The sequence below is a fragment of the Lissotriton helveticus genome, chromosome 9, assembly GCF_964261635.1.
Source record: "Lissotriton helveticus chromosome 9, aLisHel1.1, whole genome shotgun sequence".
Lineage (NCBI taxonomy): Eukaryota > Metazoa > Chordata > Amphibia > Caudata > Salamandridae > Lissotriton > Lissotriton helveticus.
Window position 1 is genome coordinate 237,188,212 of NC_136070.1, and position 27,785 is coordinate 237,215,996.

Here is a 27,785-nt window from a genome sequence, read left to right on the forward strand (position 1 = left end):
ATGCTATTGTCTCTAATGGGTGTCGGATTCATACACTATCAATATTTTGAGTCAACGAATGGGAATTTCTAGATGACTAAATACAGAAAGTTGGAATGAGGTGGTGATTAGATGGTTCATTCTGCTCTTTTAACAATTGCTCAGATCTTTTAAAATAAATACCACTGAGGGAGTGGCATTACATTTCTGACTTAATAATACTGTGGAGAGCAGTGACGATTCACGACCTTGAAAGTCTGCAGCTGGTGATGCCTTCCTCTGGTTTATTGAATGGGCGGCAGGGAGCTCCTCCACTAGGATCTGCTCTCTGTGCATGGTCCAACCCCAGATCCAGAAACATGAACATAATTATTGTAATTAAAAAGAATCACAATTTGCCTTGTTGCACTAATCTAACCACTTATTTCTGGCTCATCCTGATGTGCTGTGCCACCACCTGACTGCATTAAATGATTCAGACTGCCATGATAGGGCGAGGTCTTGCACAAGGGGCGCACAGCAGCAGCCAGCAGTGTATATAAACCCCAAACTCTCGGCAAAGCTCTCAGATTCTTGATTGACCGTCCATTCAGGTAAGAGATGAGCTCGGGGATGTGATTTATGGCGGTAGAAACTCTCTGATGGTGGTGCATATTTCAATGCCTTGATTTATTTGCACATATATATAGATATATGCATAATGTAAGCGTCAGTAGTCCTCGTTGGCATGTTTTCGATATATTTATCTGTGCAATCTGAATTTTTGAAGTTGATTTTTTAATCTAGAACTCTGTGTGTATACTAAAAGAAAATGTAAGTCACTGGAGCAAGTAGACAACGCCATATGTTTCATGAAAAGAATTTCGTGGCGACAGAAGGAAAAGGGCGAATGTAACTGCTGGCACAACACTGCTGTGAGATTAATCCTTTCAGGCCCTCTTTAGGTTTCAATTATTTTTATTGACAGTTTTGTAGTTACATACATTTGAAAACGGGTGCAGTCAGATTGCTGCCACAGTAATTAAATATAAAAATATTGTAATGCCTTTAATCTAATATTGTCACCTCGTCACTAGAGTCTGGAGTGCTCGGTCCAATGTTGTTGCATCTTGTCCTCTATCAATATATGGGCTTCATCTCCTTTGACATGCTCCACCACTGCAGCCCTTTGCTAAAAACCAAAGTACTGGTCCCCACAATTTCCGAAATTGTCTTTACTTGTTCTCCATCTCATTAGCTAACTTCTCCATACTCAGGGGAGCTCCTGTCTTTTATAGCATGAAGGACATTATCTTCTTACCTTTGGCCCCATGTAGTGGGTAGCTGGTTTCTGAGTGGGACCCTAGTAACCTCACCGACGCACATCAGTCGTATGGAGTCTAGTATATGTTAAAGTAGTTAGGGGCTTGTACAGGGATAAGGAAGACAAGATGTGAGATACAGTGACTTCCGAGATTCACACAATCCGATTAAGATAATTAGCAGGAATATAAATTCAGGTTTTCTGATTTCTAAGCTTATAATTTAGACACTAAACTGAGTTTCCTCAGTACATTTATACAAGTATCAATAATACATGGTACCCAAGCATTAAACAGCAAATAGACATTCCACTATCGTGTTTTCAGTTGTAAAAATAATCAAATGCAACTAGGTTGACATCATTTAAATATTACCAGAGGTATAATTCTTTGCTGTTGTTTGAGTGTGTGTTCACAGCTCCTGTCAGGTATTAGGGATACAAATAAGTACACAGCCCCTGTGCTGCATCTAGGGTTATGTTATTACTGAATAATAGATCGCCACAGTTCAAAGATTACGTTTTCTGTTCATTCTTTTCTTTGATAGACTTTTTTTTCTTCACAGACCTTTGTTTTTTCTTTGGAGACACCAGAACACAACCTCCCAAGCCATGGATCATTGTAAGTGCTTGTTGCTCTTAATCTCTGCTTGTCATGACAACCTAAACCGTATGTTCGATGTAATTATTAAAAGTTAATTGGCAATTTAAATAACTCTTATCAGCACAAATCAGTGACACGCCATAATAAACCAATGCAAAATAGATACATAAAAATATACCAAAGTGTTCAAAATAATCTCAGACTAATTTAATAAGCATTATATTACGATAATCCAGCAATAATTTAACTATATTTGATTATTCTGAAATACTATTATAAAAACAGGGTAGTAGTGCATGGTTAGGTGGAAGTGTGTTCAGGCAGTATCACCATGAATGGAAATGTATGCTGATGAGCCATCATCATATGGGTGTTTGAGTACAATAGTCTGATTTTCTTCTGTTTATGTGAAGCGAGTTGCCTGGACTTTGATTTTACTATTGAGTCGTTGCAGGTTTATGGACAGATTATACAAAATGGCAGCTCAATCAAAGACTCAATCTTCGAGCCAGACTGTGCAAAAGGCCAATGGGTGTTCAATACAATCAATTTTACCCATTTTGATACCACAAATGTCAGTGCCAAAGTTTCTGAAATAGTCCACATTAGACAGGATAGTGGATTGGCCCCACTGGTGAGGCTCTTTCTCGCCAGTAGGGTTAGTTCGGATGCACCATGAATTATTAACTCTCCAGCTACAAGCGTATCTGATTCAATGGCAAAGCGTCAGCCCAGAGCCCCATTCCTCAAAATGTTCATGGAGTATCCTCTCCGAGGACTCAATAGGGCTAAGATACAGTATTTGCAGGCACCTCACTATTAAACTGCCCATCCCTGTATAATGTCTGATGGTAGCACACTACCTGAAGGGTCCAGCGACATCACATGGAGGGCAGCTCCTTTGTGAAGTCACAAAACTCTCAACATCAAGCAGACTGAGGAATCTGGCCCCAATCCAGTTCCATCTTCATCAGCTTCCCATACACAAAGGCAGTCTACCACATGAGGTCAATGGGAAGTGTTCACCACAGTAGTGTGGGAGCACTTAGTGTTTTGTAAAATACTCCTCACACACCAAAAGGCCCCTTGGTGTCATGCTTCATCATAGGGGTCTTCGCACCCCTCTAACGGAATGCGGCGTGCTACGACCTACGACTACGCGGGAGCACTTTTTGGGTTTTTGACTATATGTGGTGCATGTGTTTGGGGATATTTTATGTGAGTGGTGGGATGTGGTGAAAGATTAAAAAGTACCTGGCTCGTGAGTTTAATTGAAAACATTTTTTTTATTCCTAACCCCGGCTGGTACTATTAAAAGGAGGTGCAGTGTGAGGTAAGATCTGTCGTGTTAATGGACAGTACCTCATGTGTGCGTCGACATGTTTCGGAGACAGGGCTCCTTCTTCAGGACGGGGGCACATCTTCCCCACCTTACTCACGTTTCATTAATATTACCAAAAAATGTATTAATGTTGATAACAAAAAGTGAAAAATAGTTAAAAGTCAATGTGTATAGTACTAAAGGCTATGGTGTGCCTACAGCGGTATTTCTCAAGTTCAATGCGATTTGCATGACTTGTCAAGTTTGCTTGCTTGCTTCATGAGCATTGGGAACGTCTGGGGTAAGACGGAGGACAACTCATCCCGAGTTCATTGCATATTAGCAATCACCCCCCACACACATAGACTTTTAACTATTTTTCACTTTTTGGGTATTTTACAAAACACTAAGTGCTCCCGCACTATTGTGGTGAACACTTCCCATTGACCTTTAGTTGGATTCTTTTTGTTTATGTAAGTAAGTCTGTGGAGTAAGAATCCTTCTCTATTTACTCTGCCTCCCCCTCCTGTTTTTTGTAAAGTCTACCACATGAACCATATATCTCACAAGTAACAAATGCATCACAGAAAGGACATGAATGTTAATAAGACGCCTCCTTGCACCCAGCTGGTGCTCCAATTCAAACATATATAGGCGTTTTACTTTTTCAAAAAGTGCATACAGTAGCAATTTACTTAAAATATACATTTGCTTTTATAAAAAAATCGCTGATAAGTTTGATAGAATGAAGAATGCTTTACCATGTACGTGACGTTGACAGTTCAGCTTGATTTAGGAAAACTTCACAATGTCTTTAACATCCATAGTGAAGGGTGAAATAAGATGTTTGACGCTGACAAAGTAAACCCAAACTTCATAAATCAAATAGTAGCAAGTCAGCATCTCAAAAATTGGTTAATTGGCTATAATGTCAGGTTCTTCTGGCACTCACAGTGAAATCAAATATTTATAGATTGCCATTTCACATCCTTGCCTAATGCAGCTGCGTCTCACAGATGTATTTATTTAACGGTGTTTACAAAATACAACTATCACTCTGCTAGAGACTTTTGTAGTCGTCTTTTTGAATCTCCAAAAGTTGCCCAATCATGTAAAGGTGTAAACCAGCAGTGTTTAGTATCAGAATTGTGGGAAAAACATATAAGAAACACTTGCAGAAAATAAAATGAACATAAATAGGCTCGCTGAGACAGTCGGTGGATAGCAGTTCACAAATCTGACCTGGATCAGGCTTTATGTTTTATGTCCTTGGTCCAAACAAATGTTTTTTCCAGACTCACTCACTGCATCAGCAATATTCTACAATTTAATTTGTGCTAAAAATCGATGTACATTTTCTTGAACATTTCGTACAGTTTGAGTTTACTTGTTGAAATACTTTTGTCTGAGTGTTCAGTTAAACAAAGAAGACAGATAAAATCTCTATTCTAAGAGGCAAACTCTGGAGGTTTAATTATGTGGTGGGGGGATGTTCCATTTTCATTATCCACTTTTTTACGCCTACAACTTACTAACCCTTTCCTACCAACTACCATCGTGTTCCTGATGTCTGGATTTATTTCTACGCATTTCAGAAAGAAACAAAAAGTAGCAAAAATGTTCTAATAGGGGAAAAGAGTAATGTAATGACCTGATTACAAAAACTATTTCACTAGAAATGTATATTTATTTATGGAATAGTGGAATACAGAAAATTAGAATGTTCTGCCACTTCTCAAAATACTTCTGCAGTTGTTGATAACTAGGGGTGGAGGTGTGTGTGTCACTTGGGCAGTGTCACAGGATAAGGACATGTAGTGAGGCCAACATTCACAAAGTCATATTTTTATGCCTGATGTAAAAAGAAAGCTATTCAGCGCACTTCATATATTTTATTTTCCACGTGTTGTTAAATCCCTACTCCCAATGTGTATATTTTCTTTGATTAAAAAAATCCTTTCTTCAATAAAAACAATTACTAGTTCACTAGAAAAACGTCAGTATCATCACCAAACATAGGTTGCACTGTCCGAAAGCAGAAGAAAACATCCATTATGTAAACATGTTGCACAAGTGGCATTTTTGTTAAAATACAGTATAAATTCAAATATTAATTCAATCCAACATTGTCTTTTTAATTTGCAGCACAAAAGCAGAAGCAGGTAAGACATTTTACAGTTTACTTTCTATGATGGGGCAAATTTGGTGGCAGAAGTTAACTTTCTAATATGAAAACTCCAACAGATTCAAAGGCTGCATTTACCTTCATACTACATTGTGTAAAATGATCCAAAAGGAGAGTAGATTTTAACACAACTTCCGACTGCAGAATTTCACTTGAGTGTCTGCATCCCCTGAAATCAGGGAGTGAAGACATCTAATACTGAATTTACAAGCGTACAGTTCCTATTAGTATTTTTCCATACTAAGTGGAGCTCTCTGCCACCAGGGCAGAGATCTCCCTAAGCAAAGGATGGCAAAAATTAATAAAAATGTTTAATGCAATATACAAATGTAAAATAATTAGAACAAATATTTAGAACTAAATAAAAAACAATGTTACAGCACATTAACAAATCAAAAGCAATGTTTATTAAATAATGTAAGTATATAATTAATTTTACAAAATAAAATCACTTACTTAAGTAACATTTTTATTTTTCATTCATATTTAAGAAATGTATTAAAAAAATATGTTTGATGTAAATTATTTTCTCCTTTTAACACAAGTCTAAAAATACCATTGAATGTTTTTTAAATACAGTAAATTGTAAAATAATATTCAGTTAGCTGTTTTGTATATTTTTTAGCATTACATTATTTATTTAATTGAAAAGTTGAAGTAATTTAATTAGTTTGACATAATTTCCCAAGGTCGGTATTTTAAGTCACACCCTCCAATACTTTTTATGGTGGGGGGGGGTGCAGTAGCAGTGATTGGCCACTTGTGGTACCAGACTCCAAAGCAGGACTGGAATACATTGAACCCTGTTTTGTGGCCTTTTGTGCTTTATTCAGTTTAGAAGTTAATTTGATGAATGGTAATAGACTTACTCATTTGTGGGTGTGTGTTTGTTTTAGCATGTATCTGCCTAAATTGCTCTCTGCATTTTTCTAAACCCCTCCCATTGAGGAGCAGATGATGCCCATTTACCCACCACTCCTCCTTGTCCATCCCACATTTACCCGTAAATCATACACCTATGTGTTAAGAGATCTCTGCCATGTTGGCAGAGATCTTCGAGTAGAAAAAAATCAGAGAAGCAGAAGCACAGGTCTCGTAGCATAGGAAGCATAGATAAGTTAATGGCATTGTGTAGCACATGAGTAGTACCACTGTATGTAGTAATGGTAATCCCAGTTATTGCTCTCTTCACTGTTAAAGGGTTAATTCATAACATAGTATGCCATGTCTAAATAATTTCCTAGCAAAACAGTCAGGGAAGAATTATCAAATCATCCTTTCCATTTGTATCAGTTGACATATCAATTAATCTCTTAGCATCTGTTGGTAGTGGAGTCAATCAAGTCTTCAGAAAAATATTTTGTTAAATGTTTGCAAAAGCGTTTGCCACAGTGGTTGCTGGTAAATATAATTAAGTAAAATCCATTCAATGTTCAATACTGTCAAAGCTATCAAAACCAAATCCATCAAGTCTTTCTAAATATTTTGTTTGCTGTGTCTCAATATATACATTTCAACTCATTTTTTAATAAATTTGCCAATTACCAATTATTTTAGTCATAACGAGCAAAAGTCCATAAAAGAAAAACAACATTCACATATTCACTTTAGCAATGCTGCAAATTAACCTAAACATAAGTGGAGTTCCCTCTCTTTTACAATTGGGAATGTGTTCATTCTGTTGACTGTTTGTGTCCCTGCCACAAAATGTCTACAGTGTGCATCCATTAAAGATTGGTGATTCTTGGACTGGGCAACCAGCGTATAAGGCAGTGGACGTACAAGAATTCAGTCTTCTTGATAACGCCAACAGAACAATCCACAATGTTATGCAAAGTCAAATTAAGTTGAGTTGCTCAGTCTGCTCACTCAACTCATTGTGAATAATCTCTCAAATATAGCATTAATTTTATTTTAGAAATTAACAAATGTACTCATTTCATCCCTTAACAACAGTTTGTCAGGTTTTAGAAAAATACCAATGTTGCTGTCAACTATTATCTGTCCAGTTTTTGGTAAATAATAGCATGCCATTATCTTACAATACAATACAGACATGTTGCCTTCAAATACCAGGTTTTTGTTTGTTTTGTAAATAAATACAACCTCATTCATCAGTTTACTATTTTCTTAAAAGAATGCATTTCATAATCATTTATAAACTTGTAATTTTTAGTCAATAAGCTCATTTGTCAAAATTATCCACTATTTGCTGAGTATGCACTGTTCTTACCCCCAATTACAATTTCTTATATCTTTCACTCCATCCATCACTTCCTCCACCCAATAACAAGTTTGATAGTATCTTACAATATCCCCATTAACAATAAACACCAGCTTTTCATTGTATGTCCATTCATTAGTTTGATCTGAGAAATCTACATATCAGCTTATTTTCCTCATCAAATACTCACATTTAACACTGCTTCAAATCAACAGATCTTGCCTTCCCTGTCTGTGGATTACCATCCCATGCCAGGGATTACTACATGCCAGGGATGCCCCTCAATAAGCAAGGGATGCCCTCCATATGGCCATTTGATGAAACAGATCAATATAAATATACAAAATTGCCTCCCACATTTTCCTTCACTAGTTGTCACCTGCATCTTTGAGATGCTCACTCTGATGCTTGGAAGGATTATCTAGGTTGCCCCAAGATGGGATGATAGATTTCCCTAGAATCACAGACACGCCCAACTAAATGGCAAAGTGTTGCAGAGACTGCCTTAGCCTAGAAAGCAACAGGGCTGAAAGCTGCTTTTCTGTCTTCTGAACTGGAGTTTGGTGAGGTGTATGTACAGTCCCAGAAGAATTCAACAGGGACCCATGGGCTCTCCTGAGCTGTTGCCAAGGCTTACTGCAGAGTTCCAGAGAGGTATTGAGTATTTCAAACCTGCCTTGCCCATTCCATGCCTTCAAACATGCAAATCCACTTGTGAATTTAGGGTTAAATTGACGTCGTCCCAGTTTGCATGAGGGGCAGTGGTGAAGGAGAGTACTGTTTTCTGTCTCTGAAACTCAGCAGTGGGAATACAGTAGAGCAATCCATCGACTACCTCCTTCCTTGTTTATATTCTGGTGGGTTCTACCTTAAATGCCCCAACAGAGGAGATGCCTCAGCTTACAATTTATATTTCAGGTAACAAAAAATGTTCTTACACTTTAAGTAAAGCCTGATCATCATGGACATAAAGACCACAAACAACCCACCAGGTATAATACGTTATACCCCTCAGACTTAGACTATTACTACCACTAGAAAAGGAGAAACAGGACTAAGATGTAATGTAGCCATTATTATTTGTCTCTACTGGGTGGGGGGAGGTTGAAAAACAATAGAGCTCTACAACTCAGGAACCTGGGTACATTCTCAAAGCACTCAGTCTATGAAGACACGACATACAATGTCACTAGTGCCCTTAAATGGTTTGATAGGGCCATCTCACAGGGTGAGCTGTTAAATATCCTCTTGATGATGATAGTAGAGTGTATTGCTGTACCAAATCTCTGGTTATATACAATAATGTTAAAAACTATTGCATGACCACTGTCATTAATTTCATTAAAAGCCTGTTCATACAAAAGTAGTTAAATTTGATATGGAATGGTCAAGGCCCAAAGAATTATCAGCGAAAAGATTTTTCTAATGGGATATAATGATTCTCTAATACCCACATTTCTCAGCCCTTTGCTGAAGAATGGGTCAACTCAACAATCCTCCTAGTGCAACATTTTTATTTGATCCCAATGTACCATATATACAATATTGGGGAGCAAGGGTTTTATAGAGCACCCACAGACCTAACTCTGTGTCACAATGAATGAACATGGTTAAACTGTTGGGTGGACAAGTAGGTTGACTACTGAGAGTCTACAAAAGACCCCATTCATTGAATAATGTGGGGTGATTGGTGCTTTCTGCCTCAAGCCTCTTTAGCTTAATACATGTGTAGTTTAGCTCTGTATCCTGAGAATCTGATTATTCTGTCTGACAGTTTCATTTTTTTTCACTACCAGCCACAACACATAACAAAGGGATCAATAGGCTGGATATAGCCAGATGGGAGTGTCCATTAGGCAATGACAAAATCCCTGTGACAAACTTACACAGCATTGGAGGGCAGAAAAATGTTGACTACTAACATTAGATAAAAGGAGTTGTCCTCATTCACTGTTTCCCCCATCTGTGTCTTTGACTGTATATACATGGGGTAGAAAATAAAATAAGACAAATTAAAATCATAGTGACCCTTCTTACCTACAATAGAACTGCTCACACTAAGAACTCTGGATGAACCTGCCCAGCAACAATGTGCTTGCAAAGAAACACTTCTGTGATGAAGCAATCAGAAATTGTTATTTTGACTAAAGAGCCCACTTAGTATTGTTAACATATTTTCCTACATCGCAGCCTTTGCAGCTAAATGCCCAGTGTTCTAGAGATTGAAAAATAAGGTTCCTGCCCTTTGCTTAATGTGAGAGGGATTTCCGGCCAGCATTATGTAGTTGATTTGCCAAAAAGCATATTTCTAGCAAAACGCCACATCAGCCCATACTGTGCAGCCCCTAGTTGCCAATCCTCCATGCCCATCAGCCTTTATTGCTCATTCCCGAAAAAACAATGTTCCCATTACTCCGTTAGTCAATAATGCTGTTAATTCGTCAGCCAGTTTTGCTCAGCCAACATCAACCTGTATTGCTTTTCCACCATACCTAATAATTATTGTCCCTCAATAGCCAGTGCTGTGTAGCCACCATCAGATAACATTGGTTATCAGTCAGTGCTCAAACATCTATTTTTGCCATATTCCATCAGCTAGTGTTGCCAGTCCCTATCAGTCATTATTGTTCATCCACCATCAGGCAGTGTTACCAATACTCATGGAAATACAAGAAATCCTTGGGTCTAGAAGGGAGAACTAAGAAGAGACACAAGAAATTGTTTCATGTTGCTTACGGGGGAATCCCTCCTTTAGGACGAATCCCCTCACCCACCAATGTTGGCATGCTTTATCATCTGGGTTTCTCCTCTTGGTGGAAACACCTCGCCCCACCAAGGGCTACAACCCCCTCTCTGAGGGGGAGGAGATCAGGGATATTTTTTCCGACTCAGTAATGGATGTAATAAATCCAGCAGATGAGAAACTTGGTTTGGTGAATAGTGCAGGGCAACACATTTTTTTTCTCCTTTTTGTAAAAGTGTGGATAGTGATGCTAAAACTAGCTACCAAGAGCAAAGGGGAAGACTTTATTAACTCATTCCTGGTGCCAGGATTAAAAGCAGTGCACCTGCAGTATAAATATGTTACTGCACGTGTGTCACGAAAACAGGTCTACATGTTTTAGCCATAAAAGACCCTAGGTGGTGTCACAGCTTTCGTCAGGACCTTAAAGTTGTGCTACTGCGAAATGCCAAAGTGCTGGAAAGTAAAAGTGAATTACAAAACCATTAATCCTGCTTGAAGTATAGCTGATTTACTGGTCCTACCCGTATCGTACTGATGAGAAGCCTCACCTCTACTCTACCAGGCAACAGCTCAGGGAAGGGGCACCGCTCTCTCCATCTGTACTCCATGCCATGTACAAGCTGCATCAGTCAGTGCTGTCAATGCTCAAACATCTATTTTTTCTATATTCCATTAGCTAGTGTTGCCAGTGCCTATCAGTCATTATTGTTCATCCATCATCAGGCAGTGTTGCCAATACTACATCTGCCAGAATTGCAATATTCCAACTGGTTTTGCTCATCTCCCATCAGCCAGTATTGTGCACCTACTATCCCCCAACATTCCCAGTACTTCACCCAGCATTGTTCATCCCATCCGCCAGTATTGCTTATTCACCATCTGCAAGTATTACCAATGCTTAAGCCATTGTTGCTCATCCCCATCAGCCAGTATTACATGGCTACCATCCACAAGTATTGGCATTATGCCACAAATTATTGTTCTTCCCCCACCAGCCAGTATTGCTCAGTCACTATCCAACCATATTGCCAGTACTCCAGCCAGTATTGCTCATCTCCCATACCACCCAGTATTACCAATATGCCACCCAGTATTGTTCACCCCCATTAGCAAGCTTTGCTCACCCAACATCTGAGCATTTTGACAATACTCCAGCCAGTGTTGCTCAGTGTTGTTCAATCCATTAACCTGTATTGCTTATTCACCAAGCACAAGTAATGATCTTCCCAAATCAGTCAGTATTGCTCACCCCACATCATTAATGTCTATTAAACTGAAATTACCTAACAACACACAAAGTGCAATAGCGTAGAGTGGAGTGGTGAAGATTGTAATAGCGCTGTAATAGCATTAATTGCAGTAGCGTACAGTGGAGTGGTGTAGAGTGGTTTGGCATATAGTGGAATACAGTAAAGTGGAGTGGCGTAAAGTGGAGTGGCACACAGCGGAATAGCGTATTGTAGAGTGGCATGGAGCAGAGTTCCAGAGAGTGGAGTGGCTTACACAGGAATAGCGTATAGTGGAGTAGCATAGACTGAAGTGGTGTAAAATGGAGTGGCATACAGTGAAATAACGTAGAGTCTAGTGGCATAGACTGGAGCATCGTACAATACAATAGCAGTGTGAAGCAGAGTGGGGTGTTCTAAATTGGACTGGAGTATAGTGCAGTAGCATACAGTGGAGTGCCACAGTGGATTGGTGTAGAGTGGAGTAGCAGTCATTCAAAAAGTGTTCAGTGAACTCGCATACAGGGTGGTTGCATAGAGTGGAGTGGTATTCTGTAGAATAGAGTAGAGTGGAGTGGCGTAGAGTGGAATACTGTGGAATAGAGTGGCATAAACTGGAGTGGCGTAGAGTGTAGTAGTGTACACTAGCGTGCCAAATAGTGTTGAGTGGATTGGCGTACAATAGAGTGACATATAATGCAGAAGCGTACAGTGGAGAGTTATACTTTGTCATGCTGTAGAGAGGAGTGGTATAGAGTGTAACAGTTGAGAGTGGAGTGGTGTAGAGTGGAGTAGATTAGAATAGCATAAAGTGGAGTTGCATTTAGTGTAGTGGTGTACAGTGCAGTGGCGTCAAGTGGAATATAGTAGAGTGGCATAGAGTGGAGTTGGGTAGAGTGGAGTGGCATACATTGGAATAGCACAAAGAGTAGTTGCGTATAGTGGAATGACATATAGTGTAGTTGTGTACAGTGGAATAGCAGACAGCAGAGTTTGGTTTTTGGACTTGGCCCTGCAGGGTCATCGTCTCTCCCATAGCTTAACATTTGGTTACTTCATTACTTTTAATTAGCAATACTTTTCAATTTGGAGCAGATAGACAGGTTGAGTTTGGTGTTCAAAGAATTGTAATTAAATCCCTCTTTAATGGTAATATCAGATTTGTAGTCACAATTCAGTATATGCCAGTTTTAGAAAGTTGGCATTTTCTTGTCCTAACCATTTGGAGCCTGCAGCCTTTTCCTGGGTCACATAACTGGGTGTAGCTGGCACCTGGCCTTTGTGTATTGCTCCCAGACAGTGAGACAAAGGGAAGATATGTGTTGACAGGTTGAGCCACTCTGAGCGGATGAGGGGGAAGAACTGAAATCCACCATATTTGCACATCACAAAGGTTCTGCCTGAGCACTCTCACAAAGGGTTTGACACTGGTCTTTTGTCAGCCCAGACAAGCTGGGGCCAGGGCAGGGAGGAAGGGGATGCCTGAAGAAACCTCTACTACAATGTGGGTGCATGGTATAAATTATGGACTCTTAGAAACCAGCTCTTCAGTGAACATCTGGACCTGTGGGAAACTCATAAGTAGGACAGCTGTGCTGACCTACAAGAAGGGTTTACACTCCCCACTGCCTGCTGCCCTCCTACCTGAGTGAAGGATTGGCCCAGGCTCTTGAACCCAGGGCCACCAGAGTGACTTCAATGGCTCCAAGCACCTGGAACCCAGCACCTGCCGCGAGTCACACCCTCCCAATTGGTGCAACCCCAGTCCTGGACATTTGCAAGTGGGTCTGAAGGGGCTTATTGACAATGACATCATTTTTGGTGTGACAAAACATGGAAAGTTGGCTCTTCTAAAAACGGTGTAACCTGTTTATGGGACTATGAAATTTAAAAACATAAAACCAAAAACTTTCATGTCATTTAAGTGTTCATACGCTACGTGTACATGCATGAAATGGCATTTTCTTACATGCTGTAGCTCTTACCAAATCCAGGGCCAGTACTACATTAAGACAAGAAGAGACAATTGCATTACTGTACCATCACAAGATGCCATATGAAGGTGCCGGAGAATAACAATAGGCATCAGAAATTGCCTTTTTGCTACAAGAAAGGGAGCCTCAAAGTGCACAGAAACTGGGTGGTTCAAATGAGACAAATGTCCTTCTTCTTTGTAGGTTCAGTAGAGTGCATGTCATTGCTTCACTGATCACCTGGTAAATTTGTTGATTGCGTGTATTTTGCATGTCTTCTTTTTGTTAAATAACTGTACTATACACTAAACAGATTTGATTTGTTTTAGTGAACTATAAACTGACCATTTCTCTCCATCTTGTTTTCTTTCTTTTCTCACTAGGGAAAAGAAAGTGAAGGAACATGTGGAGTTCAAAAAGACCAATATGGACAAAAGCAAGACCAAGCACAAGACAAAGCACAGGACAAGGGTCATGGTCAGCAACAAGGACAAGGAAGCAGTCCTGGCAAGGAAAAAGACTATCGAGCAGGCCAAGGTCATGGCCAGGAACATGGGCAACAAGGAGTTGAAGGAACATGCGTCGGAGTAGCACAGGGACATGGTCAGGGAAAAGGTGAAGGGTCCAACCAGGGAAAAGACGAGGGATATGGACATGGAAAAGACCAGGGAAAAGACCAGGGATATGGTCATGAAAAAGACCAGGGGAAACACCAGGGACATGGTCATGGAAAAGACATGGGGAAAGACCAGGGGTATGGTCATGGTAAAGACCAGGGGAAAGACCAGGGACATGGTCATGAAAAAGACATGGGGAAACACCAGGGACATGATCATGGAAAGGACCATGGGAAAGACATGGGGTGTGGTCATGGTAAAGACCAGGGGAAAGACCAAGGAAAAGACCAGGGAAAAAGCCAGGGAAAGGACCATGGGAAAGACCAAGGATATGGTGGGGGAAAACCTGAAGAAAAACATCTTGGAGGTGGCCTGGGACAAGACCAGTGGCAAGGATATGGAGACAAACTAGGAAAGGGCCAAGCAGAGGACAAGGGAAAAGGTCAAGAACATGGAAAAGAAGGAAAGGGTCTTGAAGAGGGCCAAGGACAGGGACATGAAGGAAAATGCCATGGTAAAGACATGGGACAAAAGCAGGGAAAGTAACTCAGGCAATTACTAGGAAGGGAACGTGACAAGTGATTTAGAAAATGAAAGCCTTCATCTATTAATGCTTATTGTATCACGTAGGCATTCAACATACGTCTCTTCAATTAAACAACCTTAAAACTGCGCAATCATGTTCTATCTTGATATTAGGATTTGACATTGTTAAAATGGATAGAGTTGCAATGCATACTTTAAAATAAATGAATGAATCAATTATCACCTGTTCAGTGCTTTTTGTGTAAAAAAAAATTTTTGGGAGATATGTAAAACCACTCTTTCTACAGTCTTGTAGAACACCAGAGAAAAGAATTGCATTGTCCAAGTTTACGGCTACCAAGTTTAATCTTGCTCTTCAGCAGGGGGAGCAACCTGGAGGGAGTGATGTCGAAATGGCCTGTTGTGCTCTTGATCAATGCATTTGTGAAGCACTTGACAAGGTGGCGCCATGGGCCACCAATGCTCCTAGAAGACAATCCAGATCCGCACCTTGGTTCAATGAGTAGCTGAAGGCAATGAAATCCTCCTGTAAACGTCTGGAACTTAGGTGGAGGGAAGATTTCTCGGAAAAAAGGAGAGCCACATTTAAAACCAATCTTAAGACGTATCACTCTCTCATAAGGAAGACACGAGCGGCACACTACAATATGAAGATTGAACTTGACGACAACTCCTCTAGAGAACTATTTGTGATTTTTAAAGAGCTTTTGTCTCTAGACAGAACCTCAGCGCCTAGTAAAGTCTCTGTTGAGTCTTGCAAGTTGATAGCAGACTACTTCTCGGATAAAGTAGAAAAGATCTACTCTACTTTCCCGGAGGAGGCCCGTAACGGGAAAGAAGATGATTGGAAGGGAGTATGTAATCTGGAAGAAGCTTCCTGTCTCTCCAGTTTCAGCCTTCCCTCCCTAGATGACTTAAAATCCATATCTTTGAACATCAAGTCAGGCTCCCCGAGGGATCCCATTAAACCGAGAAATATGAGGGAGAGTATGGACATTCTGGGGCCTTACATTAGACACCTCATCAAACTCTCTTTTGAGGCGGGAGTAGTCCCCCAAAAAAGGAAGGAGGCAGTGGTTGTCCCTATTAAAAAGAAACCCAGGATTAGCGCTGATAATTGATCACATGAATCAGGCCAGCCTACTCCATCCCACGCAATCGAGCTTCCGGGCCTCATACTCCACAGAGTTGGTGTTGCTTTTGTCCACTGAAATCATCCGTCGGTTGGTCGATGCCGGACAGACGGTGGCACTGATTCTGTTGGACCTCAGCGCGGCCTTCGACACCGTGGCCCATTCCATACTGATTCAGCGCCTTAAGGAGAGTGGACTGACCAACCTGGCTCTGAAATGGCTAAGCTCCTTTCTACCGGACAGGAGCTTTCAAGTATCCCAAGGGCAGTACTACTCCAAGAATATCAGATTAGGTATGGGGGTACCCCAGGGATCGATACTCAGCCCTACGCTTTTTAATCTGTACATTGCCCCTCTGTCTAACATCATTGATAAATGCGGCATCAGTATCGTGTCATATGCGGATGACACTCAGCTTGTCGTATCCTTGACCCATTCCCAGGAAGAAGCTGCCCCTAACTCTCTGCTTGCCTTCAAGAGCTCTCAGTCTGGATGGCTAACAACTGTTTAAAGCTGAGTGGCGGCAAGACTGAGGTCCTCACTGTGGGAAACGCTCCCACGATATGGTCACCTAGTTGGTGGCCGCAAACTTTGGCTAGCACCCCTGCCCCCAAGAAGGAGGTTAAAAACCTGGGGATGTGGCTGGACCCTGACCTCTCCTTCGATCACCGCACCAGGACGGTGGCGAGAAAGTGCTTTGGCATAATGAAGGCCCTTCGGAAGATCTTAGATGTGCTCCTGGTAGCTGCCAAGAAAACCCTAGTCCACGCATTTGTCACCTCTCGCTTGGACTATGGGAATGCACTCTACATAGGTGCCAGTAAAAAGAGCATGCAAAGATTACAGTACATCCTAAACGCCACTGCCCACCTGGTCCTGATGCTTCCTAGGAGAGCCTCATCCAAAAAGGCCCAAACTACTCTTCACTGGCTCCCAATAAGGGAAAGAATCATATTTAAGGCCCTGTGTATTAGTCAACAGATCCTGCTGAGGAAAAGCCCAAGGTACTTGCAGAATCTACTGTCCCCCTACACTCCTACCAGAGCCCTGCGTTCCCAGGGCTCAGGGCTGGTGCAAGTCCCAGTTATAAAAAGAATGAGAATGGGAGGCCGTTCTTTCCAATACCTGGCCGCCAAGCAGTGGAACGCTCTTCCCCCTGACCTTCGGATGGAACAATCAGTGAATATCTTTAGTAAAAAAACTGAAGACTTGGCTCTTCCAGGTGTAGAACATAGAACCCTTGAGCTTCTGCCGGACCGTTCTTCGATACTTCTCTGTAGCTTTCGCTGGCCGCAGCGCGGGGACACACTAGCCAGTGTAACCAGGCGCTTTACAAACTCTTTATTATTATTTATTATTATTGTCAGTTCCTGGAACATGACGCATACTTTTTAAGATGGAATTAACTCCCTTTCAATAGTCCTGAGAACTAAGAATAATCAAAACTACATAGGTGATTTTTATCCACATCGTGGTTGATTTCAAGAGGTTGGTAAGGCAATGCTTAGAAGATGAAAGAAATGTAGGTGCACGGCTTCCTCGCAGGATTTAGGTAAACTCTTCTATCCATAGGTCTTGGTGGGCTTCTGTAGCCTTAGTAACTCCCTTAATTTTTACACCCAACCCTCAATTGTGGGATGCAGTATAGAAAGAAATGGGAAGCATGTGGCAGTATTCAAACAGCATATATACGGAAAGAAATGCAAAAACAACAAGAAAAGCTCGAAAAGGGGGAAGGTTGAACAGACAGAAGAGAGAAAGAGAGAGAGGTGTAAGAAATTGATCTGGTCAGTGTATTTGTCACTACTTTTCTTTGTTTCGAACTTCTGTGTTCTTAACATATCCTGTGGAAAGAGGCATGTTAAAACAATCCAAAACACATAATCTGTGCTACAACTGAATGCCTTTTTCATGAAATGCAGCCCATGCTACTGTAAGATTGATTGGACTGCTTCTCAAAGTCTCACACTTACACTAGAAAATAGTAAGATATCAATAGCATATTGTAGGGCAACATTAAACATGCATGTTCCATTAGGGTCAGTTAGAAATTGTAGAGCATAATATATGTCATGCATCTTAGAGCGCTTTCGCGACTGCTAACAGTTGTGTTGCAATACTCCTGTTTCCCAAAGATAAAAATAAATTAATTATAATCAAATATTGGCCTAAAAAGATCAAAAGACAACAAATGCAGTAAGTCATTAGATAACTGTTGTTGTTTTGGTACTTATGAGAAATGAAATGTTCTGTAACTGGTACATATTTAAAAAATATTGGACATCCACACATTTGACCAAATGACTTCCCATCTGTGAACTGCCATTTAGAAACATTGCCTACACTGTTAGAATTCTGGCATTTGATAGGGAACACTCACAAAGCCCATGAGGAAGGGCAGGGGTGAAAACGCTTGCTGTCCAATGTGCTAGTGAATACCCGTGCCATCATCTTTTCAAGAAGGGATTTTTTGCAGACACTACCTCCTCTACTCTGTGGAGCATCATGCAGCAGCTGAAATGCCTTTAAATTGTGTTCTGCTAAACTGTTTGGCGGTAGGTGGAACTTGGTGGCAGAAGAGTTTCCAAAGGATGCCTGAAGCCATGCAGGATTTTTATTTGAAAATAGTTCTGGGATAATCTAAGTAGGACTGGAGCTGCTCTTAAAGCAAGAACGACAGCACACTATAAACAAGTGGAGGAACTTAGACCAAGGGGACTTCTCAGTGATTTTACGGAGATAAACTACCAAAAATATGCAAGTCCTTCTTTAAAAAAGAATCATGCCATCAGGCCTTATTAGTACTTTACAACCAGTCAGTAAGAAGAGGGATGAAGGCTGGAAGCACCGCTGCATGTCAGAGGTACACTGAAAGGACCTAGCCCAACCGTTGTCTGAATTACTCTTATCCTGGAATTTGATTCCAAAATAGAGAGAATCAGAGTCTTAACGTTGTCCACAGAGAACGTGGAACCAACTCTGTTTCACTGCAAGACGTACTTGACCTTGGAGTGCCAGAAGTTCAAGAAGTCTAAGATCAGAAGAGGCGGCTGTCAGTCCAGATAATCACATTTACCACTAGGAAATGTCTGCATCAGTTGTGGGGAGCCTCTTTCAACTTGTTGAAGTAGGATTTGGACTTCCACTGTAATGTATGTAAGTAATGTGAGACACTTGCTATTATTTAACCTTTGTGTTGACTTTTACATTTACTAGAATGTGCACTGCTATGATGGGGGCCGGGGCGGACACAAGCTATGTCATGTTGTGCTGGTGCACAGTGGTGGCCAGTCCATGCTTCCTCCCTTCTACACAGTAGCTTGAACCCAATGAGTTTCACCTGTCTTTTGATAATAACTGGTTATAACAATGAGTTCGCTTTCGACGTGAAGGCCATGGGTCTAGACAATCCTATTGGGTTCAATGGCAGACACAGGGAAAAATGAAACTCTCATTTTTAGGATTAGGGTAAAAATCGTGATTCTAGCAGCAATAGTTAGGATATCATAAACCACAGGGCTATGATTCCAATGGTACCGAGCTCAGCCTGACCAGCTTCAGCCCACAGTAAATACCCAGGTATCTAAGGGGAAAGAGGAAACTCTTGGAGCTCCTTTTGGAAACAGGAATGGGTGATACTGGCTTCTACAAAATTAAGATGGGGTTGATTGACCTTCCTCCGGCTACGCTCCTTTGTATAGGTGCTCACGAAAATCCAGTTTGACAGATGTCCAGACAACAGGTTGAGTTGGTGGTGCAGGTTCACCAGCAGCTGCAATCATTCAGTATCTCAGGCACATTCTGAAAGTTCTCATGATGCAGTTGTTTTTGAGAAGTGTCTTTTATTCAGGTCTCAGTCAGCTAGACCAACATCTGGTCAGCAAGATCAGTAAACAGTCCTCTCCAATATGGGCCGTACAGCTCCTTTTTTCCAAGCAGGACATAGCCGAGGATCTAGGCTTCTTCCCAACCTTGGGGGAAGAGCGCATTTAAATCATGATATAACACCTCTGATCAGTAGGTACTGCAAAGCTTCTTCTGTCAAGACAGACAATTGTGATAATGAAAAAGGGTGTCATTCGTAGGATTTACATTTAAGTAAGATGCTTGTAACTAGATGAGATAAAAAGGCTAAGTAAACAGTAAAGCTTACTGATATTAGTTATACATTTCGAGAATTAATATTCACATCTTAATTTGTCTGGCAAATGGGTATGTGGCAAATGGGTATCTCAGATGAAGTGCAAAACACACAAGATGATGGACGGAATGATGCACATTGGCAAAACATTCACCCCCAGTCACAGATCTGGGTTTAATCCATCGTTATTTTGCTCACCACGCCACCCCAGTTCAGACATGGCCATTTGCAAATCAGTCTTGACCCTGTGCCTCATGGGAACAGTCCAGCCCGAACTGCCAAGCCATGTCTTCCCTGGACCGGAATCTAGTATCCCAGGACCGGTTTCTGGCTATCAGCCGTCATCAGCCAGGATAGCTTGACTGCAGTGGCATAGTGAGCACGGGACCCACGTCTGGGCATACGCTTCCCACATAGGGCGAACAGCAAAACACACAAGATGATGGACGGAATGTTGCACAATTGCAAAACATTCACCCCCAGTCACAGATCTGGGTCTAATCCATCGTTATTTTGCTCACCAATCCACCCTAGTTCAGACATGGTTATATGCAAATCAGTCTTGACCCTGCGCCTCATGGGAACAGTCCAGCCCGAACTGCCAAGTGATGTCTTCCCTGGACCAGAATCAAGCATCCTAGGACCGGTTTCTGGCTATCAGCAGTCATCAGCCAGGATAGCTTGACTCCAGTGGCAAACTGAGCATGGGACCCATGTCTGGGCATACCCTTCCCACATAGGGCGAACAGCAAAACACCCAAGCTTGACTCCAGTGGCGTAGTGAGCACTGGACCCATGTCTGGGCATACCCTTCCCACATAGGGCAAACAGAAAAACACATAAGATGATGGACGGAATGTTGCACATTGGCAAAATATTCACCCCCAGTAACAGATCTGGGTTTAATCCATCGTTATTTTGCTCACCACGCCACCCCAGTTCAGACATGCTAGGACCGGTTACTGGCTATCAGCCGTCATCAGCCAGGATAGCTTGACTCAGTCTTGACCCTGTGCACATTGGCAAAACATTCACCCACAGGCCATGTCTGAACTGGGGTAGTGTGGTGAGCAAAATAACGATGGATTAAACCAAAAAATAAACTGAAGGACATGAAGCTAAGCCCAAGTGCCCATGAGAATAAGTTTAGGAAAACTTGCTTGTAGCTAAATCTCAGGCTGAATATGTTAAGATTGTGGTCATACCAAGACACCCATTGGTTCCACTCTGTTTGGCAAAATGATCCACCCTCTTTTATACTGACATGAAACTTGTGGGTTCCACACACATTGCAGTAAAATCAGACTCCTTGCATGCTGCAACAAAGGACAATTTTCTATCCTGGAACTTCATTACGCCAATGATAACTTTTTTCCTGATTTCAATTATCACATAATACTCTTCTTCCTTTTACAATACTTTGACCTGCCTAACTGTGCTTGACGTGGTCCATACTGACTCGCGACTAGATGTGATTGAGATTGTCCAATTGACCTCACTTTATAGCACCTTGGTTCAACTCGCTGTGAATTTGCTCTCCATCAGAAACATGCCTATGACACCTGTGCAACAGGTAATGCATCATCTTCCACGATGACTATATTGTTCCTTCCCTCCTTCTTCCTGGCTATTGAAACTGAACAAAAATAATGAATCCCATTCTGACACATATTTCACAATCCTGTACTGCTAAACCATTCCTTTTTAGCCTTATTAGGGACATTGGCTGGGGGGGTGGAAGGCCAACTCAGGCAGCAACCACAATCCTTGTCATGGTGAAACACAAAACTCACCAAATTAACCTGTGCTTAACCCTCTGGTAACTTGGCACAAAGCAGTCAGGCTTAATTTAGAAGTAATGTGTAAAGTATTTATGCAGTACACAAACAGTAATAAAGTGAAAACACAACCCCAAAAAATTCTAAACCAATTTAGACAAATCAAGTACATTTAAATACATAAAATGGGACCAGAATGACAAATGTCCAATCAGTAGAACTTGAGATTTTTGGTAAGTATAGCACCTAAAAGCACAATCCACCACTCGTGGTCATCTGGTCATACTAGATTGGGGGAAATCACAAGTTCAGCCCAACCACGATGGCGCAAGGGCCGGACACAGGAACCATGGTAGTTCATTTGATAAGTTACCTTCTCAAAGTCCACTTCAAAGAGTTCTGTTTATAGTGTAGAAGATACGAGGAGCAGGGAGAGTGTCGTGGAGGGTCTTCACTTTACCTTGAAGAGCAGGCCTGGCAGATGGATGGTCATCGCTGTAGCACTAAGTGCAGATCTTGCTTTGCCGGTCGTTGCTGTCAGTTGCTGTAGCCTGAAGAGTTGGGGTTACCAGAGTTTCTCATTGCGGTCATCACAGATGATAGAGTGTAAGCAAGAGCAGTCATGAAGAGCCCAAAACGTCAGGCTGTATCCTTTCTTCTCAGGAGGAGCTTGACTGATGTCCTCCAAGGGGCCCAGACCTTGGGAGGCAGCTCTAGGAGATCAGGACCTCAACCCATCAGAGGATAGCAGGGCTCAGACAGGTCCAGTTGCAGGTCCAGTGCAGCAGGTCAACTGGGCAGTTGCAGGGTGGTGATCTTGAGATTGTTGTGTTCCTGCAGATCTGATGGTAGAGGAACCATATGATTCCTGGATTCACTCAGGTTAGCCTGGGATGAAAGGAGCAGGTCCAGTCTTCCTCCTCAGAGAGCAAGGCAGCCCTCAGACAGCAGGGCAGTGCTCTGGCAGTAGCAGGGCAGGGGTCAGGTGGCAGGGCCGTCCTTTTTAAGGAATGTTCACATGTCCAGGAGTATGCTGAAGAATGGCTGCGGAGGCCCACTATTTAAACCTGATGCCAGTGTATGTTTAAGGAGCGATATCCTCACATATGGCACATCTTACCTTCCCATGTCAATGCTCAAAGAAGTCTGAGTTGACAAAAGGCTAGTGTCAGGTACCTTTTTTGTAACATGGAGGCAAGCCATTTGAAGTCCAAGTGGGACAGTGTACAGCTTCATTCTTAGCCATTCTGGCAGAATGGCCCGTCCTGGTCACACCTAAGCCCTTTGTGTGTCACTCTCTGGCAATAGCTGAGTCATTCACAGTCTTGTGACCCATAATACGGCAGAAGGTACAAATGATTAGGACAAGAAAATTCCAGTGTTCTAAAAGCAAAAAGAACAAATGATGGATGGAATGCTGAACAAATCAAACATTCACTGCAGTCACAGATCTGGATTTAATCCATCGTTTTTTTGCTCACCGCACTACCCAAGATTGGACCCAACGATATGCAAATCAATCTTGACACTGCTCCCCATGGTAACAGTCCAGCCCGGACTGTCAGGCCAGGTCCTCTCTGGACTGGAAACAAGCATCCTGTGTAGAAGCGTAACCCCTTCCCTGTGGGGGGGTTTTATCTCCTGTGCGGGGGAGAGGGGGCCGCGCACGGCGCCGCCGTGCTGGTGATGAGCTGAGCTCGTCATGAGGCACAGCGGAGCTGCACTCATGACGAGCTGAGCTCGTCACGGCCGCACCCGTTTTTCGAACGTTCAGCACAGCGGGGTAATCAGCCCTGCGTGCGAACGTTACAATGGCCGTGACCAGCTCAGCTCGTCATGAGTGCAGCTCAACCGTGCATCATGACGAGCTGAGCTCGTCATTAGCACGCAACGGGTTAAATAATAAAATAAAGCATAGACTACACCAGGCTAACATGTAGAAAATTTACTATACCTGTACATGGGAACAGTTGGCTTGATAACCAAGTATTCAAATAGCAGAAGTTGAGCACAGCCTTTTATTTCTGCAAACCACAGAAAGGTGTTTCAGTACATGTCCAATAAAATTACAACGTCAACAGAATTTCTTCGGAATTATGAACAAATATGTCAAGTGTTCATCATCAGGCAGAACAGGTTTGCACAATTATTAGATACAGGACCGATCAGACGAAGCTAATAGTGCATGCTATCTGCATGGTACCATGTGGTAGTACTCATGTGTTCAGTGGGTGGGTCAGTGGGAATTTTCCAAGCGTAAGAAATGCAGTAACCAATCAGAGGTAGGCACTTCGTCTCATCTATATATGGTATGATAACAGTACCTGTTTCTGGCTAGCTAGCTAATGCATGTTGCAAGTAGTGTCCTTGAGCAAACCTTGCATTACGAGCTGTCTAGTTTATCCAGGTATATCAGTTTATGCAAGATCATTGCATTTCTGCACATATTATTCAGGCTTGTCATAATTGAATTTCACAAAATATGACCAAGACAAGATTGAGTCTACATAAAAAAAGACGGTTCCACATCCTGTTCTCTGATCATCAATGACAGTGTTCCAAATCCTCCTGGAACTGTCAGTTTTTAGGTCAGTGGTTCCCAAACTGTGCGCCGCAGCACCCTGGTGCACCACTAAAACCAGCCAGGGGTGCCACAGGAGCAGTTGCTGTGAAGAATCTACTAGGAATTACGTTGGCCGTTTGTATGCACTGCACCTGGTGCCCACTAGGTGGTGGACTTGCTGCCTCTTAGCCCCACGATTTGTAACTCCGTGCGGCAGCTGTATTTCTGTGTTTTCTTTCGTTCTCTCGCTGCTGCTGCAGCCTTGGGCCCTTCGGATGCAGGGAGAGGGAGGGAGGAAGGAAGTCAGCAAGAGTTCCTCACTCCCTACGAGCCCTGATTGGAGGCGGCGCAGCAGCATGTCTTCAGTTAGTTCACGAGGAGAGCAGGGCACGGGTCGGGTAGTGAGAGCACTCACTGAGCAGCTGGAGACGGGTATAGGAACTCTCGTAGTTGCGCCTGGACAATTTTGCAGTCATTTTTTAAAATATATATTTTTTAGTATTTCAAAGACATTACAACCAAGCGCATAGTTGAACAAGACAGTGAACCATACTGGCAGAGCCAGCAGTCACCAACATGTTGAATAGAGACGTCTCATTACAGACAACACCAAACAAAACACTAATACAAAGGAGCATATTCTGCATACTTAATCAAGTAAAAAAGAAATAGTAAGTAGATAACAGCAATATCATGAAGTACAATCAAAGCAATATTACTGGTATAGAGGTACATTCTTTACCCTCACAAGGAATAGCTTGGGCTGTACACAATACCCGGCCAACATGCTGAAAAACTAATCAGCAATGTACGGGTGCAGGGGCCTGACATCTGCGCGTTTCCAGTCATCGGGGAAGGTGCTGGTCTCAAAGGTGGAGTTGATGGTGCATCGTAGTTCTGGTGCTATGGCAGTGGTGGCTCTGTGGTAGATGTGTGATAGGCAGGGGTCTGTGGCGGCCCCGAGTGAATGCCTTTCATGGTCGAGGCTGTGTCTTCAGTAGTGATCGGAGTCCAGGAGCAGATGATGGACTGGCTGTCGTTGCCGGATGGTGGGCTGGTTGCAGAGTCTGGTGTATGGCCGTTGAAGTTGTCTTGGAGGTTTTTGATCTTCAGCTAGAAATAGGATCCGAGCTTGTCGCAGAGGTCCTGGGAAGGGGTGATGTCTGTGGTCCACTGCGGGGTGCTGTGCAGTATCAAACCAGTCCAACATATTTTCTGGGGAACTGAAGAAATTCATCTTTTCCCCAGTTGCCACCAGTAAATGTGCCAGAAAGAGGAGGGCATACTGGATGTCTAATTCGTGGAGCCGGAGTTTAACTCCAAGAAAGGAGTGCCGTTGTTTTTGCACCATTACAGAATAGTGTGGGAAAAACATGACCTTGGCACCGTCCACATGTAACTTCCAGACCTCGTGAAGGTTAGTGTCTCTGTCTCTGTAGTGTAGTAGGCGAAGCAGGAATGGCCTGGGGATGAAGCCCGGTGATGGCGACGTGCCGGCAGGTGGTGGGCGCATTCCACCGAGAAGAACTGTGAGAAGGTATCCTAGGGTAACAGCTGCCTCAACCATTGCTCCACATCAGCAACAGCATCCATACCCTTCACCCCCTCTGGCAGGCCCACCACAGGTATATAGTTGTGGCACACTCCGCATCCCTCATGTGGCACTCCAGGACCTCCACTCGCTCCACCATCAGGCGCATCGAAGAGTCAGGTTCTTGAGTCCACAACTGAAGCTCCTTAATTGTCAATTCAGCAGTGTGTGCCTTGTCCACACGCTTGCGGTAAGCTGCATGAAGTAGCATCAGATCTGAATTCCACATGCCGATTTTGCTTTCCAAGGAGGTCCGTTTGGTCTCTAGAGTGGTGCCAATCTTTTCTACTGCTGCCAGCACAGAATCGAGTTTGTCACTTATGGAAAGTGGGGGAGTGGTTACATCTGAAGATCTAGCACTGCCTACCAGTCGGTCATGGCTTTGAAGGTGCTCCCTGCATGATCACACATGGCCGTCCCATTCTGCTGCATGTATACCATCCACTCCAGGGGAATACCCTGGCTCCCCTCAGGGGCCTGCTTTCTAGAACCAAGTAACACTGGAGGATTGGCAGCACGAGCAGCCCCAGGGCTCCCGGAGTGTAACAGCTGTCAACAGCGCTTGTTGAATAGGTCAAGGGCACTGGGGGACTTGGGGAAATGGGTGCGGTAAGGACATCACTGGGGGTGTCCAAACGTGTACTTGGTGTCTAGGTAAACAGTTTGCAGCACAGTCATGAATGAGAGGTCCAGCTTACCTGCACCAAACAAGTTCCCTAGGCACAGCAGCATGAGCAGCCCCGGTGATGAGGAGGATATGGTGCCTCTAAGCCAGCTGCATAGATGAGAGCAAGCAAGCATAGCAAAATGGGCAACAAAAGAAAATGCCCAGCGTCTACCACCAAGGTGGGGATGAGAAGGTCTCAGCAGTCTTTATATGTAGCCTGCATGACAGCTCTTGTCAGTAGAAATTGTGGCAGCCAGCAAGAAATTATCATGCAATTATTATGCAAAAGACCAGCAGATACACAGGGGAGGCAGTAGGCACACGACAAAGTAACACTCAATGCACATTAATCAGTGTTCCTCGTCAGGTTTGTCCGTCACTCAGTGCCACAGCGGGACCCTAAGGCGATTACCAGCAGCAACACACAACACAGGCGCCCCAAGCAACCATAGGTACAAGAGAGCCATATGGCTGCATCCAACTGCATGGCACACTAGACTGCTGAGCTTGTGAGTAATGGCACCACATCGCAGCTGGAGCAGCCAGGCAGCGGGAGGCCCTGAAAATAGCAGGCCAGACAATGAAGGCCACGCGGCGCCACAAAGCACTGTGAGTGGCAGACCAAAGCCCCAAAGTACCCCCTAGTAATGCGACGATGTCAGGGCAATCTGCACCCTATCGTATCCAGGGGTCGTGGCCCCGCTTGCCTGCAGGGAAGCAAACCCAACAGTCGGCCTCCTCATCTGGAGAGGGTAGGCATATCCCTAGGCCTTACCCTGTTATACAGGCATCCTGCGCCAGCCAAGACCCTTCGTGCAGCATGTCCAAGGCTTGCCCTGGCTGGACCCCAGCAGCTGTCTGCAGCACTGGGCTCTGCCTCGGGCCCCAGTGTCCAGGACGTTTTCCTGGGTTGTTTGGTGAAAGGCTGCAAGGACGCTCTCAGGTCCCAGCACCAGTTGATCTCAGTGTCTCACCCATGATCTCTACAGCTGCAGTATCTTACCAGGTTGAAAAGCAGTGTATGGGAGCGGGGAGGCAAGTTACAGGCAATGATGATAGGTTCCCCGGAAGACTGGCGCTGGATAAGCAGGGTAAGCAGCGGAGCTCGGTTAGAGTGCACCTGTCATGCTGGCTGCTCAAGCCATGCCCCTGCACTCTTACCCATGATGATCTGATTGCTGCTTCAACTGA

General features: G+C 43.1%; 1 protein-coding gene across 1 annotated transcript; it reads left to right on the plus strand.

The window, feature by feature from the left end:
- The first annotated feature begins 1,848 nt into the window (after positions 1-1,848).
- On the plus strand, positions 1,849-14,940 carry LOC144781134 (uncharacterized). The gene is made up of 3 exons (XM_078659796.1): positions 1,849-1,901; positions 5,350-5,366; positions 13,942-14,940. The coding sequence occupies exons 1-3, from the start codon at positions 1,892-1,894 to the stop codon at positions 14,719-14,721; spliced, it is 807 nt and encodes a 268-aa protein (XP_078515922.1). The 5' UTR covers positions 1,849-1,891; the 3' UTR covers positions 14,722-14,940.
- Positions 14,941-27,785: the final 12,845 nt, after the last annotated feature.